At 45.4% G+C, this 17250-nt stretch overlaps 1 protein-coding gene across 1 annotated transcript in view; it reads left to right on the top strand.

The window, feature by feature from the left end:
* The first annotated feature begins 1060 nt into the window (after positions 1–1060).
* LOC144768019 (alpha-2-macroglobulin-like protein 1) overlaps positions 1061–17250 on the top strand; it is a 325643-nt gene continuing 309453 nt past the window's right edge. Inside the window, 1 exon segment of the mRNA XM_078651415.1 lies at positions 1061–1187. Within this exon segment, the coding sequence (XP_078507541.1) occupies positions 1114–1187 (74 nt within the window). The 5' untranslated portion in view covers positions 1061–1113.

Genomic DNA, 17250 nt, shown 5'->3' with positions numbered 1-17250 from the left:
CCATCAAAATCCTTTTTTGGGGCCGCCCACCATTAATGTTTTTGAAGTTGTCTTTGCCTTTTGGCCTTAAGAGCTCCATCCACTGATGAGTTGTTTGGATGCTGGCGAGAACTCTCCTAGGCATCATTCATTGGAAACTGGTGGTTGATGTCTTAAGGGCCCATGCGGAAACTGTTCCACTGTGACTTCTCTCATCCACTCTACCCTCTGTTAATTGGTGACAACGTAGCACTACCCAGGTGTGTGCTGAACTTCAGTAGAAACTGCAGTAGAAAAGAGCAGCTTTGGATGATTGGGCAGGGTGTCATCACAAGGGTGAAAACTAGCTTGTGTGTGGCCACAGTGCAATCTAGACGGTCGTTGTGCATTACTACAACTTCATCTGCTCCTCCTTTCAACTTATGTGAGGATGCTAAGGTTCCAGGGTGGAATATAGACAAGGAAAGGTGGCTGCCTTCCAGTGTGTCTGCCACAACCACAGCAGGGCACACCACAAAGGCAATAAGACCTCGCTCCTGGGAAACTCTGATTGCATGAAGTAAGTGGCACTAAAAACCCACAATTGCAGGCCTCGTGTTTTGCATTGCATTTATGTGCTATGGTTTCTAATAAAAATATTCTGAATAAAACTGTCTGAATACCGCAATGGTGGGGCATCTACACTTAGGTGAAAGCCTCTTTGCTGACTGTAGATTAGTATTTTCATGATTTTGTCAGAAGTTGCGTAGTTTAAGACAGCTACAACACACACTATGGTTCAACGTCACCATGCTGTTGAACACAATATTACTGCAGAGCTACACAACATTTGTTACAACAGAGTTGTAAAGCTACCTAAAGGCTTCTAGCAGGGACCCGCTTTCTGACCCTCACCTCATGGCCCTTCTCACAAAAGGGTCATCAGACAACAAACTCTTGTTGACTTTGTTGAAATCGCCCTGTCGGACCCAGGAAGTCCTTGGATTGGCCAACCAGGAGCTGGGTCAATATTGACCAACTCCTGCCCTCTTCCTGCTGCCCTGGTGTTTGCACCTGTGGGCGACCGTGGGAGTCGCGGCAGTATATGAAGGCAGGCTCTGGCCAGGGCTCAGTCTGGCTGCCCCTTCTGACACCATGAAGGCCTGGGCCCTGGGCACCCTTCCCTGCCTCCTGCTACTGAACCTGCTCACGGGATCCAGAGCCTCGCCGTGAGTTTTCACTACCTAGTGTGTCCTTTCACCAGCTTTCTCTTGTGTCTTCTTTGAGGTTTTTTCCTGTCTCTTTTGAACATGTATCTACTAGTTGGTTTGGTCTTTTTTTAGCTTTAAATTGTTTCTTTTAGTCATTTTCTATCGTTTTTGAGCTTTTTTCTTTTTCTCTTCTTTGACGTTGTCTTTGTCTTCGCTGTCCTTTCCCTGTATATCTATTTTGCCCCCACTCTCACGTCTTCTTTGATTGTTCTTTAAGTAACTTTTTACGTCTTTCTTCGATAATTTGAGCTCTCTCTACTGTCTTCTTTGAACCTTCCAACATTTTCGTTTTGTGGGCTCTCCATCGTTTTATCCTCAACCTTTCTGTTTTGTCAACTTTGAACTTGTCCTCAGTCACCCCTGAATGTTCTCTTCTGTCGTCCTTCAACTTTCTTATTTTGTCTTTTTAAGGCTTTCCTGTATCTCCTTCCCTTAGGATTCCTTGTGTGGCTTCTTTGTGCTTTCATCTGTGCCTTTGAATTCTGTGGTGTGTGATATTTCATTCTGGAAGCCTGGGTAAGTCTAGGAGACAAGGGAATGGCTGAACAAGGATAGTGAGGACTAGAAAGGTGTGTATTGATCAGGTTGGTCTGGTGATGAAGTGGATGGAAAGTGTGTTTTGGTGGAGTAAAGTCTGGAATGTGGGAGTAGTTGTAGATTGGAAGCAGGAATAGGTTTTAGTGATTTTGTGTTGACTGTGACAATCCATAGCTCCCTGGTCATGCTTGTTATTTATTAGAATAAATTGACGCGTCTCATTGCTTTCTGAACCTCTGAGTTATGGCTCTCTATAAATCAGAATAAGAATGCGATTTTTGGGGATCAAACTTAGTACAGGCCACAATGGTGTTTGTAAACTGAACAGGAATTTAACAGCAGCAGCTAAGGTACACGAGGCAGAATGCACTGTGACTGATTTGTGAGTCAGAGAGGTTTGTATGGTTGTTGATGAGGATTTAGGGGTAGGACAATGTTGCCCATGTGGTTCTTGGTGGTGGATGCACCTGGTGCTATGACTGGTGGTTTGAGGAAGGGATTTTACTCAGGGTGTCTGGTACTGGTGTTTATCTACATTTTGCTTGGAGAGTGTCTGGATATGTGCAGCCCCTGGATGCACCCAGAATGTTGTATGATGCTGTGTTGAAAGTAGTATGTTAGCAATGGCTGTGACACGCGTGTTGGACCACAGACAAGCACTTATGTGTTCATCTGGAAGGATGAAGGCTTGGAGGAGTCCTGCAGAAAGCACGGAGGAAGTCAGAGAGAAGTAAGGTAATGTGGTTAGTGTGAAACTATGGAAAGAAACAAAAGTAGAGATGGGCTGTTGGATGGAGAAGAACTGCTGCCCGTGGACAGAATGTGGACATATTTTTAAGGATGGGCATTGTGTTTTGTGGTAAGATGTCACATTTTTACATGCATTTGCTGTAGTTTTCTGATGGGGGTTCTGATTGTTTCCTTGAGGGTTGGCTGTGGTGGTGAACTGACTGTCTACCTGCCATGCTTTGTAACTACCAACAGACCACCTAAGATGTATTTTCTTGTATTTGGGTGTGGAAGGTTAGCAGGCGGAGTTACTGGTTACATCAGGGTCGTTCTGGGACAGAACATAAAATTAGTGAATTAAATAGCTAAAAAGTGGCCCATATGTTCAAACTGGTGCATTTTTAAACTTGTAAATCTGCATACGTGTTGTGCGAGGTATGGAAGATTGCATGGATATGAGCTTGCTGCAGGCAGTGTTTGTTTTAATATCAAGACAAATAACGGTAAACTCAGACCACGCAAAACCATAAAAGAGGCCAACCAACAGCCAAAGGAAGGGCCCACGCAATGGCCTGTAACACCAGCCTGTTGGGCACTGCCTGATTGTCCCATAAACCAGTCCAAACCTGGATTACATTGCCTTTATTGTGGGTGTGCAGAGTGGGTTGCTGGTGTGGTTGCATTGAGGAGTGTCAGATGGCAGGTTCCATTGCTGTGACTGTAGGGGTTGATTTACACATTTGGGCATGTGTATGAGGGTTAGAAGCCCGGCAAGTGGGGAGCAGCTGTGTGGAAAGGTAGAACACGTGTGGTGAATTGATATGTGATGAGCAGTGTGAGTGTATAGCGAGGACTAGAAGGCATGAAGGAATGTGGCATGCATAGGAGGTGTGGGGCTAGTGAGAGATGGGAGATGGGAGTCTGGATAGTGACAGGTGTGTTGGCCTGTGTGAGTTTTTACTAGGCTGATTGTGGCCAGGTAGTGTCTGAGGGTTTGCTGGGCTGTGAGATATGGTGGCACTTCTGAGCATGTGTTGTGTTGATAATGTGTGTAGGTTGTGTGATCATGTTCTGTTCTAACTGAGGTATCACAGGGTACTTGTGTGTATGGTCGGCTGAATCAGGTATGGTAGGATGAGAAGGGTGTTTTGGGCAGCTTGGGTTACGCTTAGGTGGATGAGTGTCCATTGAGAAGATAACGGCATGATTGGTTTTATCAGAGTGTGCTGGGCCGGCTGTGATTTCATTAGACACATGCACAAGTCTTGAGCTCACCTGAGCATGTTGTGTGGGAACCTATGTTCAGCAAGGTGGTGTATTGCGTGTTGTGGTTATCTGCGCTGGGAAATGCTTGGCATGTTGTTGTGCTGGAACCTGTGCTGCGTATATTGTGGTCTAGTGGGGTCTGCGAATATGTGCTCGTCAGGGTGTGGAGTGTCGTAAGATGGCAGTCTGTGGCTGGCGCGTGTTGTGCAAACGACATTGCAGGGTGCACCCGGCAGAAAGGGCACACCTGTGTTGTGGGATTGTGTGCTGGACAGAGTGTGGTATGCTTGGGCATGTGAGAGTGTGTTGAGAAGAGCGTTGTGTTACATGTGGAGTCCAGTGCCCCAGTAGAATCCTTCAAAGTTGGCGTCTGTGCTGGACGGTGCCGGCACGATTTGAGTAGGGTAGGTATGCTGCAGTGCTAGGCTGAGTGTAGTAAGGTTGGGTAGACGGGTTCCTGCGTGGCACGTGGCATGGTGTGGAAACGTGTAATGCATGGATGTAAATGCATTTCGTTTGGAAACAGAGTGTTGGGCGCCTGGGTAGACATTCTCTGAAGTTCGGTGGACAGTTGTGCAGCCCCTGTAGTCTCTATGGTCTTTGTCCTGCGTTACAGCCTTGAGTCGCCTCTGTAACTAGAAGGATTATTCTAGTCTGCATTTATTTTATTTTATTTTGAGCAACTTTCCAGATTTCCTCATCAGACTGTGACTCGTGGCGCCAGGGTACAGGCTTAGTTTTATATTGTATTTATCCCAAGAATGGTACCTTTATTAAACAATATTAAGATATTTGTTGTTTAAAAATGTTGGGTAATGGCAAACTCTGAGAAATGTGGTGGATTCTGCGGAAATGGAGGGCGGGAATGCCCAAATCCTGGATAGTAGTTGTGCTACTGGAGAAAGGCATCGGGTTGCAGAGACCGTGGTACCAGGTTGACATTGAAAGAGTGGGGCTGCAAGTCACCAAACCTAATATGTCCCTGTTCTCCCATATATAAGATTCTTTCTCTGTCTTATATCTATTTCGATATTGGCTCTGGCCAGTGTAGGCGTGGGCTCGCAACATGGTCTGATGTACACACGTATTATAGGGACCTTTAGCATGTGCAGACATTCATAGGTCTCCTCCCTAGTCCGCAGGGTCCAGGGTATGCTCCATGTGACTCTCACCCTGGAGGGATAGTCACACCGACAGAGGTGGCTGCCCGCCACACTCTGTGGGGTTCTTTACATGGCCGCCTGCCACAATAGGGCAACACATAACTATTCATAAAGTCGGATAATGCAGGCTCTCACTGTGGGCTCACACAATCACTTGATACAACTCCTGCACACATGTTTGTGGCTCAGACACACATAAGTGAGACCTGTTCCATCAGTCAGTACCACCAGGGGCTGGGGCAACACAAGGCCGGTACTACTCTTTTCTGGGCACTCAATTGAAGAATTTTATATTTCGTAGGATTGGAAGCGTCTCACTGATTTTGTCCTCAATCCCATCTTTCGTGAATTTACAGTCAATCATAGAGTGGCTACCCTCTTTTCGTTTTCCTCACTGTTCATTCACTCTAATCCTTTTGCCAGCTTTAATTTCCTTTCCACTGGTTTTCGAATGCGTTTAAAGGCGTTCAGCCTCACTGCCAACAATGTTGTCATTTAGTTTCTGACAGTGGGAATATAATTATTTCACCCACAGCCCTTCACACTATTCATTGGTGTTATTGAGGCCAGGTCTTACCCTCCCTTGTTGCCTCAAATTCCACCTACATGTGGGTAAAGTAGTTGTTAATTCTTTTATTGTGGAGAATATACAATTATGTACGGAATACCTGAACATAATTAGGACTAATAAAATAAATCATTTATAATGTCAAAACCAGCATCCTAAACAGCACAAACAAAAGAGATGCTAGAAGAAACAGTTAATAAAATAATAAAACTATTCATAAAATACGTCTGTGGGTATATCAGGATGTCATCAAAATGTGTCTGGACTAAATGCAAAATCAGCTACAGATAGTAGTACAAAAGTTAGGGATCATTTATGTAATTTTGAACGTTATCTCTATATTTTCCTTGAACGTTGTCCATGTGTACTCTTTATACTCTACTTGGTCCTTTTTAAGCTGTCACTTGAGTATTATTTATATTTCTTGGTGTTCTAGGGGATATGTGTTTGAGTCTAAGCATGACAGGCTCAGCCTTGCATCCTTCTGAGTTGAGTAAATTGAGTGGTATAAATAGGATATTGCAGCACTTTACAACAATTGGTAACAACTGAAGGGTGGTATTTATTTTTTTGTGTTGCAATTCTTTATTGAAGGCATAATCAGGATATACAGCCTAGAGGGACACCATCCTCTGGATACAGACAGGAACCATATGCAATATTAACATGGAGGATTTGTGTGTAAAATTAACATATATGGATAAAAGATAAAACTAAAAGGGGGAGAGGGGGGTTGGGGATAGGGGGGATGGGGGAAAGGGCACCTGCCTTGGCCTGGGGGTGAGCCGGGGCAGTTCACCCCCAGGCCACCCCCAGGGGCAGTTCATTGTCCCGGGTGACACTGATGTCCATGTGGGGTTGTGTGGTCCAGATACCTCCATGTCCAGTTGTAGGTGTAACATCTCCGGATGTCGGCCATCGTACCCCCAAAGGTGGGTGGTCTCTCCCCTGTTCATTCCCGGGGATCTGCTGGGTGGCACCTATCCACAATTTCCATGCCCCTAAGAGGGAAACCTTAGACACAACAGTAGCAGGAGGCAGGAGTGATGCTGGAAGTCTTGAGGTCGTCTGCATTTGCTGGGATGCGAGGGTGTGGAGACGGAATGTGTGGTGGGATGGTGCTAGTAGTAGGTAGCGTCCTTTTATGCTCTGTCCACAAACGGCGATGGGAGTGTATAAAGTTGCCAGTCTGGGTGCTGGCTGTAGAGGGTGGGGAGGTTTATTACGGGTCTAGTGGGCTACGTATCTGCGTTGCCTGGAGGGGGGCGGGGGATATAGGGAGGGTGTGGAGCTGGACGGGGGGAGTGGGGTGTGGTAGGAGGGAGGTCATAGAGAGGGCGTGCTCACTTTTAGAATATAGAGGGAGAGAATGGAGCACACTACGCAAACCATGTAAGCGGGGGGGGGGTGTGGTGTGTATGGGGGGGGTCTAGGTCCTTCACTGTGTGTCCTCCCACTCCATCTTCCTCCTTGTGGAAGAAGGGTGCCCATGTCTGTAGAAACAGATCAGATTGGTCTAGTAGATTATAGATGACTCGTTCATGGGAAGCAGTGAATCATAGCCACTACAATAACGAAAGAGAGAGTGAGGGAATATTTTCACTTATCAATGTGAGTTGAGAACTCCTGGTCCCCGGAATTAATTACAAAAACAATGGAGGAGTATCCACTCAGAACAGAGAGAACAGAAAAAGGTTTCTCTGTATATGGGCTTATGTGCTCAATTCAGCACCATGTGCCTCAACCTGTTTTAGGATAATGCATATCCTTATAGAAGACCCCTCGCTCACCAACCTAGTTGGTGACATGCTTCATCATCGGGGTCCCACCCCATAGGCCGAGTGCCTATAGGGTGTGCTGCGACACCTGATTACAGTGGAGCTGGTTCGTTTTTTTCGGTGACTCCTCGGGGCACCGCCAGCCGGAACCAAGTAGGTTTACCGCCTGATGATCAGAAGCTGCAAGAGACGGACTCTTGCCGTCTTGGAAGCGCTGGTGCCCATGAAGCGGCAATACCGCAAGGAAGCGTTTTTTCTTTGAACAAAAGAAACGCACTAATTTTACACGAGTCCACAATTTGTGCACTCTAATTTGGACTAGGGCAGGACGCACCTTAGCGTGTGTGGACCACCCAGTTCAACATCATGGTCCTGACGAAAACCAATGAATAATACAATGGTTGAAACATGTAGACCTTTTTAACCTATAACATTTATCACACCTCACATAGCACACTTAGCTATTTTTATCAAACACTAATCATACCACCGAAGTCTACCTAATTAGGCATAGGTGTAACACTTTTTTAATTAGGGTTCAAGCACTCAAGAATAAATACTTGTAGTGAGTAGTGTTGGCCCCTTTTAAAATCACTTGTTTGATCGCCCTGAACACATAAAAGAAAAACGAATCAGCTCCACTGTAATCAGGTGTCGCAGCACACCCTATAGGCACTCGGCCTATGGGGTGGGACCCCGATGATGAAGCATGTCACCAACTAGGTTGGTGAGTGAGGGGTCTTCTATAAGGATATGCATTATCCTAAAACAGGTTGAGGCACATGGTGCTGAATTGAGCACATAAGCCCATATACAGAGAAACCTTTTTCTGTTCTCTCTGTTCTGAGTGGATACTCCTCCATTGTTTTTGTAATCATAGCCACTAGCCAGGCCTCCTGTGATGGCGGCGTCTGTGACCTTCACTGCCAGAGAATGCATGTTTTAGCTGTGGCCATCACTGTGTGAAAGAGATGTTGATGCGGTTTTGATAGCTCTGGTTAGTGCCACAGGTCATGGAAAAGAATAGCAGAGCGAGTAAGCGGGAGGTTCAGGGGCACAGAGGCACCCAGGACCCGACCTACGAAGGACCAGAAGGATTGTATTGATGGGCATTCACAGATTCACTATATCGAGTCAGCCCCCTTCAGGCTCTGCTTGTTTGGGTCAGCCCCCTTCAGCCACTGCTTGTTTGGGTCAGCCCCCTTCATCAATTCTTGTTTGGGTCAGCCCCCTTCAGCCACTGCTTGTTTGGGTCAGCCCCCTTCAGCCACTGCTTGTTTGGGTCAGCCCCCTTCATCAATTCTTGTTTGGGTCAGCCCCCTTCATCCATTGCTTGTTTGGGTCAGCCTCCTTCAGCCACTGCTTGTTTGGGTCAGCCCCCTTCAGCCACTGCTTGTTTGGGTCAGCCCTCTTCATCCATTTCTTGTTTGGGTCAGCCCCCTTCATCCATTTCTTGTTTGGGTCAGCCCCCTTCATCCATTTCTTGTTTGGGTCAGCACTTTTGGTGTTCTGTGCCTGCTTCTGGTATGTTTTGTGTGCAACAAAGGGAGTGTAGAGTATACATTTTGATCCCTCACAAGAATGCTACTTACAGTTTGGAATGGGTGGGGTCACTCCAGTCAGAATCAGGACACCAAAACAAGAAAATTGGGGAATAAAAGGTTCAGAACTGACAGAGGCATCACAGAAAGAGGCAAGTTTCACAAAGACACAACACAAATAGTCTGTGTACGTATGCATTTGTGCAAGCCTGTGCTTGAATGCATTCTCCTAAAAAAAAGCCTTACATATCAGCTTTGCTAATGCTTATTATTAATATAGAAACTTTCGCTTGTGTTCTCATTTCACCTTTCCCATGAATATGCCATGAGTGTCAGGATGGAGACGTCCTCTACTTAGTTAAGACATGTACTCCTGCGCTGAGAGCCCAAATGTAGTGTTGTCTGGATCACTAAAACTGTTTTTTTGTCATAGGTGAACACAGACCATGCGTGTGCATCATGACCTTGGCCTGTCTCATGAACTGCAGTCTTTTTGGACCGGAGGGGCACCCGAAGCGCTGCCCTTATAGTGTTAGAAGGCTACATCCTTCACCAAGAGTTAAGCAGCATGAGTGTGGTGGTTGCAGCATATCATGAGGTGGTTAGTAGTAGTGAAAAGTACCTTTTTAGCCCGCTGTGTCACTGGAGTGACGCCTACAGACTCACTCACCTTTTTTAAGTTTCCGCTGCTGTGTGCTTAACGCAACCCTTGGCCTACATCAGGTAGATGTGGAGTGCTGCACAACGCAGGAGTATTGACTCTGCTGGTTGTATGTTTGCCTGGGAAGCGTGCAGTACAGGGATAGAGCAGTACTGTGCAGTATGTGTGTAGTTAGTGCATGTACTGGGTCTTTTTATGCCTGTAAGGAATACATGGCATAGGAGATGTAGTGCTTTGCAGTGAGTTAGCAATAAGATCATGTTCTGGGTGTATGTGTGCTTGCGTTAAGTACAGAACATGGAGGGTGAAGTGTTGTGCAGCGTGCACACGGTAAGTGTCTGTGCTTGCAGTGTGTGTTTGTAAATAGCACACTCTTGTTAAACATAGAAAAGCTTCAGTGCAAAACTGTGTGTGCAGACTGAGTGTGTGTGTTGAATGCATGTGTACGTGTAAGGGTACAATGCATGGTGGTACTAATGATGGACATTAAGTGTGCTGTGAACATACATTTAGTAAGTTTGTCTGCAATGGTACATTACAAGGAGGACTCTGGAGTCCATTTTGTGAAGCTTGTGCCTGCCTGGTGAAGATATGAGGAAAGGAATCTCCCAGACAGGTTTGTGTATTGCTGTATTCCTGTGAACTGGGTGGGACACACACCAAGGGGAAAAGGGAAGAGACTCCCTTTACACTTCAAAAGACTTCTCTTTGATTTAGTAAGTGTATGATCACAAGGAAGGGGCCAGGACAAATCCCAAGAAAAGAGATGCGGCTGATAAGGGAATCATAAAGAGTAGGGCAGGGGTCTAGGATTAACCATTTGATGCACATCTGTGCCTGACATCCAGTTGTAAACCCTGGTCACTCCTGTCAATTGTGTTGTGGAACAATAAGCTTTGGAGACTTGCCTGCTGTGATAGACTTTCATGAGGAAAGAAGAAAAGGAGAGAGGTCTACTTCAAAAGAGGCACAGCCCCTACATAAAACTTCAAAGACTCAACCCTAAATTACATGTTTGTGTCTGGAAATGGACTATAAGAATGAGAGATTGAGACTCCAAAATGTGTCATCTGTCAAGCAGCCAGACTAGCTGTGTGAGAAGTGGAATCTCTGTTAGACTTCTGCCTGTGATCAGGACTGGGGCCAAGGCCTGCTTGTCTCCCTTCCGGGCTAGGGGACATTACCTAGGACACCAAGACCACCTGCCCTGTTGCCTGAAGCACAAACTGCTGCCTGCTTGCCAAGACCTGTGTGGAAGAGGAGAGCACTGGAGAGAGCGCGGTCCAGTGGGAAGTCCTGTGAGGGTATTCCCTGAGCAAGGTGAAGTTGTGCACCGATCGGTTCATTGCCTGTGTACCATGTGGACTCCATGACCCTCATATGCCAGGAGAGGGCTGTGGGAGACTAAGCTGAGAGTGAAGCGTCATGCAGCCATGGGCGAACCCATATCGCTGGTGCTGTGGTGTCGCCATATGCCAGAGGGGGCTGAAGTAAACTATTTCCACAGCGCTTTGGGTCCAAATACACAAGAGTGCTTCACGTTAAGTGTACAAACGTGACAACTATAACATTTAAAACCATAAAATGTAGATGATCGGCAGCTGGTGCAATCAAAACACAGACTTAATGAACAGCCGCAGGTGCAAACAATACACACATCTAACAAATAAATACCTTTTGAGAGCAGTGAATGCTGTTTGCCAAAAATGAAGAAAATAAAAAAAAAATCTTCTTGTAGGGTTCCTTTCCTTTGTAAATCCCAAAACGTCGCCAAAATTGTGAAGTAATCTGGTAGACAGCAATTGATGCAGGAAAGAAGTTTATTCTTAGCAAACAGCTTAAACATCCACAGAGCTCTGAAGTCTCTCTCTCAGTGCTCAACTCCTAGAAACAGAATGTTCAGGCACAGAAGAAACATAACAATTCTAAATGATCTAATACAGAGAATACTACAGGGGCCACCGGTAAAGTTACCACTGCTGAATCTCTGGGACCTTTGAGCATCTCGTCCTGGGTGTATGCACCTGGAAAGTTGGCACCTGTGTTGTCCGAGTACTGCGGAAGCCCCATATGACCGGTGGAGCTGCCGGTACAGACATGCCAAAGGATTTTTTTTGTTACCCAAAGGAGAGACTGAGGCTAAGCTCTGCAGGTTGGACCCGCACTGTGAGGGAAATGCACCTGACTGACTTGAGGGCTGCCAAAGATGCTGTGGACGATGTCGAAACCTCCCAAGGCTCTAGTAGGGAGCGAAGCAAGGATTCACCCCATCCCTTGTCGGGAAAAGCCAAATTACCGAATCTTCACGAGCTGGGAACTCCTCTGACAACTGTAAAGAACTCCGGCAGTAACTCCGGCAGTCCCACTCAGGAGAGAGAGCCTGCACCACCGGAAGCTGCCACGTGGGTTGCAAGCAGCTGATTTCTCCCAACTGAGTAGAACTCATGGGTGCTCGCTTCAAGGGCAACTGCTGCTCCGCCAAAGTCCTCCATGATGCAAGAGCGGTTTAGACGTAAACTGGGCCAGTTGGGCCCTAGCGGACTAGCTGCTGAGGCACCGTAAATACTTTTGACTAAAATCCCAAAGAGTTAAAAGGGAGCTCTTAAGTCCAACCTCACCAGTGAATCGGGAATAACCCCAAACAAGTTACATGAAGGAGGGTGCAACAGGGATTTGCCAGACAACTACTAGAGCCCTTACCTCACGGGATTGTGTTGTTGCTCCTAAATGTTGTATACCTCTGCACGTGTAGTGTTAGAAATAAAATACTGCTTCTGTTTGTGTAGAAGCAAGTATTTGACTGGACACTGATTTATAGTTCGTACTGCGTGACCTTTGAGGTATAAGTTGTATTCACTTACCTGTATCTACACTCCCCCAAAGGGAGCTTTGACTGCTCATCCATAGCTACCCCTGAGAGTGAAGTGCTGAAGGGGTACTTGGCCCAGTTGCTCGGGATCCATAGTAGGTCAGGCCCAGGACATCAGGAAAAGGGTTCGGATAATGATCTTTTTCCTGGGTCTTTGTTGTGCTTTTGTTTGTGTCCTTTACTGGTGTACTCTTTGAACATTTAGTTGTCTTACTTGAAACTTCTTCCCTTTTATCTTTTTGCATTTTCCCACAACCTTTATTAGAAGTTTCTCAATTTTCTCCAGTGTCTTCTTTGAGTTGCTGCAGTTTTTCTTTAAGCTCCCATATACGCCTCCATTGAAGTTTCCTCCTGTGCCTCCTTGTTGCGGTTTCTTGTATCTTCTTTAACGTTGTCCCTTTTCTCCTCTTAGATACGCTTTAGTATGGAGGGCGGACAATACCTATGGGAAATGGGACCACCCGCTAAGGGTGCGGCGGTCCTGTACATCCCATTAGGATGTGCCGCCACACTGGCGGGCACATACAGCATTTTTAACATTGCGGCGGGCCGTGCTGAAAGCACCACCTGCCGCAATGCTAAAAATGCATGTTGTACTTTTCAATGCACAACGTTACACGCACCGCGCGGTGCCTGCCACGTTGTACATTGAAATGCAGGGGGGTACCATAGGTACCCCCATGTGCACCCCCACTTCCCCGGAGTCCATGGAGGCCCGCAACTGACCCCCAAGCAGACTCCGCATGCCGTTCCGTGGCAGCAATGCCGCCACGGAAAGGCATTTCCAAAGGCACATTCTAATATGGCTTTCAGACACCGCCACCATATTGAACCGACCGGGTAGAAAAGCGGCGGACGGTATTTCCGTCTGCTGCGGACCCCCTCAGCTATTGTAATATGGCAGGGAGTCATTTCTGCAAGGATGGCAGGCGGATCGCCCCGCCGGGCCGGCGGGACTAGCGGCGGTGCGACCCTAAGTGTCTTTTTGAACTTTATCCATCTCATTGACTTTTTGTAAAGTAACTTCTTTGATCATTTTTTTACACCTTTTGAGCTTTCTTTTTTGACTTTGCTGAGCTATTACATGTGTTTTATTTTAGCTTTATCCTGTCTAATTTTCTTTTGCTTTGAACTTCTCTGCCTTGGGATTCCTTTGTTGGGAGAAAGCATTGAGAGACTCAAAGTCAGTGGAAAAGGAGTGTTTTTATGTGTTTTTTGCATGTGTATGTGAATTGTGTTTATGAGCATCAGTGTCATGTGTCGGATTTTATGTATTGTATATGTTATTATTGAGTTTCCTTTTATGTTTGTGGGCTGTAGTTAGACAAATCAGTACGTGCCTCATATTTAAAGGAACGTCCATTTCTGAATGTCAATTCTTATTTGACACCGAGGGCCATATTCAGAAATGTAATTTACAAATGTATATTATATAGGTATATGTAGGTATATATCTGCACTTTTTTGCTATTCCCGATTTCTAAGTGTATACTTATATGTCTCCACCCTTTGAAACTAGGGGTTGGTTAGATTTAAGAGTAAATGTACAAGTGTAAATTTACCACTAGGAACTTTTCACACTTACAGGGAGATCTCCGCCACCAGGGCAGAGATATACCTATGGGAAAATATAGGGAAAATCAATAACATTTAGTAATATTATTTAAAAAATATAACACATATTTTAATGTACAATAAAATTGTAAAATAATTGTAATTCAATATTAATAACCTAGAACTCATAAAATAAAATATGATAGCACCTTAACTCATCAAATCAAATCTCTAAATACATAATTAGCTAACATATCTTAATTTATTATAAAGATAATAAAAATGCAAAATTCCTGAAAATGTATTTAATTTAACATTATTTTTAAAGAGGTCTTATTTTAAATCCCTAACGGCATTATTTACTAAGTGAGGGTGTTGCAGTACCTGTGAGTGGCCATATGTGGTACTTGACTTACTCCAAAGCAAGGCTGGAGTACATTTATGACTGTGTTGTGGTTTTCTGGAATGTAGTAACTTTTGTAGTTTGTTGAACGGCAATGGTCTTACTCTTTATTTCCATGTCGCTCTCTTAACGCCTCTTTACCCTCCCTGAAACCTTTCCCTAAACCACTCCTTTTTCCCCCTAAACCCTCCTTTGTTGTAGTAAGTACTACCCATTTTCCAGCTACTCGCCCTGGTCACTGCCACATTTACTACAAAAACGCATACTTACGTGTGGGGAGATCTCCTCTTGAGCACAAAGGCCCCAATTACGAGTTAGGCAGACTTAGGTGTGAAGATGCCAAGTGGCTAAAACTGAGGATTGCAGCCAATAACACTGCACCTGAATCAGCCTGTTGTGAGTTAATCTCATGGAAGGGAAAACAAATATGCAGACATGTTTTTTAGGCTTCAATAATGCATGATATTGCCCTTTTCCATGTATAGGCATTTATATAGCGCCTACTTACCCGTAGGGTCCCAAGGCGCTTCGACCGCTGCGAAACCCTTCCTGGCTTCCCTGAGAGATGGTCCCTTAATGGGTATCTCCAGGGTGAGACCAGGCATCCCCGGCGGTCTGGTGGGGCCGTTAGTGAAGATGAGGCAAGCTAATGCCCAGAGTTGCCGAGTGTGACCGCTGATCAGAGTGGGCACCGAGGCGAGAGAATTATCGAGTCCGCTGAGCCTGGTCCAGAAACCTGCCGCGCCGGGAATCGAACCCTGGTCCCGGGCCGTCCTCTGCTCTCGGGTCTGCCGCCTCTAACCAGTGAGCCACACTACTTCACCGCTGTGGATTAATACTCACATTTACTACCTGCTTTGATGAGAGGGAAAATGTGAGCTGGGGCCAGTGTGCAGAAGAGGGTGGAGTTGGGGAGTGGAAGGAATGGCACTGGAGGATGTGTCCTGGTAGAGGGGGACATTATATGCTTCTACATTGCATAAGAGGGGTTCAGGCAGGGCTGCTCTGCTCTAACAGGCACATGCATCATTGTTGGCTTTTGCGATTTCTTAATTGCGATTTTTAAGGAATCGCAATTAAGAAATCGCAAAAGCCTATGTATGAAGAAATCACTGAAAAACATTCTAAACATTCCTTAATTGCGACTCGCAAATTGTGAGTCGCAATTAAGGAATCCCTCCCCATTCATTCCTTTCGGCCTAGAGGCCCATAGGAATGAATGGGAAGAAATTCTCAATTTGCGATTCTCAATTAGAGAATCGCAAATTGAGAATGCAATTTCAAGGGTGCCAGGGTGTCAAAAGGACACCCTGTTACACCCCTGAAATGGATCCATGCACATATGTTGCGCACACACATGCCCTAAGGGCATTTGTGTGCGTAACATGCATTTTTGAAAAATTAACAAAAGTGCATTTTTCAAAGTTTTCGCAAACTTCATGGTAATTTGCTTCTCAAATTGCGAAATCGCTAATTGTAAAACTTTCATGCATTGCATTTAAGGAATCGCAAAATGTGATTCCTTGAATGCATTCGCAATTTGAGAACTCGCAAATATTTGCGAATTCTCAAATTGCGAGGGCCTTCACCCTTGATGCATCCCAAAAGCTAATTTTGCGATCGCAAACGGACGATTTTTGCGATTCGCACCGTTTGCAATCGCAAAAGGCTTTGATGCATGTGCCTGTAAAGCTTTAAAGTGATTTTACCGGCTAGATAGTCCGACAGGTAAAATGTAGTGTTATACTAGCACACTCATTTTGGGAACACTCAGTGACTTGTTGTGGTTGGGGGAGCGCTATCTGACCCTGCAATAACCCTCCGTCTAACTTGTCATTGGGACCATTATCCTTTTCTGCACATTATGAGGAAGGGTAAGGGAAACCTGGCTTCTGCCATTGCTTAAAAACCATGCTGTCACTAATTTTAAAGGTGAGTGTTAATTTTTTTAAAGAATTTTGAGAAGAAATTGTTTGTAAAGCAGAAACAAATAGAAAGGGCCATGATATTTGAGGACTGTGCTCTGGAGAATTGTGAGGATCCTTATAGCGCTCTGTGGTCGGCAATCGAAGTGGCTGAGTTATTCACAGCGTCTGATCAGGATTTAGACATGAAAGATTCAATTTCTCAGTGGAAGCATTAGACAATCCGCTGGAGCAGGAGCATTTTTTTTAAAGCACAGGGATCATTTCCAGTATTTGAGGTTGGACTTTCTAGAATTTTGGATCCAGTTAGACGGTTTGACCGCCCACTCCCATGTTGATTTTGGGACGTTTGTTAGCTTTTGGTTGTCTGAGTAAACATTCAATAAATGGTGACTGGTGTTTGCAGAGACTATCGGTTAGATAACATGGTCACTGGTCGAAGGTATTTTGCCCTGCGATGAAGCCATCTTGAATTTGGATTCTGACTTACAGCAGTGGGGCTGCTTATCCACAACATGGTCCAGGATGGGCAGTTTTAGGGTATGTTTGGTCGCGTATGTTCATGGTATGGCCTTGGCACAATCTATGCCCAATAATGAGTCCAACGGCACAAGACCAATGTGTCTCTGCAAGCAGAAGGCGGCTTGCAACAAAGTATGAAGAGGTGGAGATAAGTTTGACAGCAGGGTGGTGTGGGTGTAAACTCCACACACAACACAACACAACTGGGAGTTCACAGGAACAATAGCCTTGTTGCTTTCTTAGGACACTTCGGATCTTCTTCAGTTGTGCGACCAACATGAGCCATCTGCTGATAGTTACCAGTGACTGTTCTGGCAGCCCCCTTGAACCAAGTCACACAAGTTCTGCACCTAATTTTATTAGGCATGCATTAACCAACATAGGCATATTGGTACATAGGAGAAAGCATTAAACATGAAAGGTTGTAATACCAAGGGATAGGAAGAGACTAGCAGAAAAGGTGAGTTTTTAGGGAATTTCTGAAGGAAAGGTTTGAGTGTTCTTA

Source organism: Lissotriton helveticus, chromosome 7 (assembly GCF_964261635.1).
Source record: "Lissotriton helveticus chromosome 7, aLisHel1.1, whole genome shotgun sequence".
NCBI classification, from domain to species: domain Eukaryota; kingdom Metazoa; phylum Chordata; class Amphibia; order Caudata; family Salamandridae; genus Lissotriton; species Lissotriton helveticus.
This window is presented reverse-complemented; position numbering and strand designations above follow the sequence as displayed.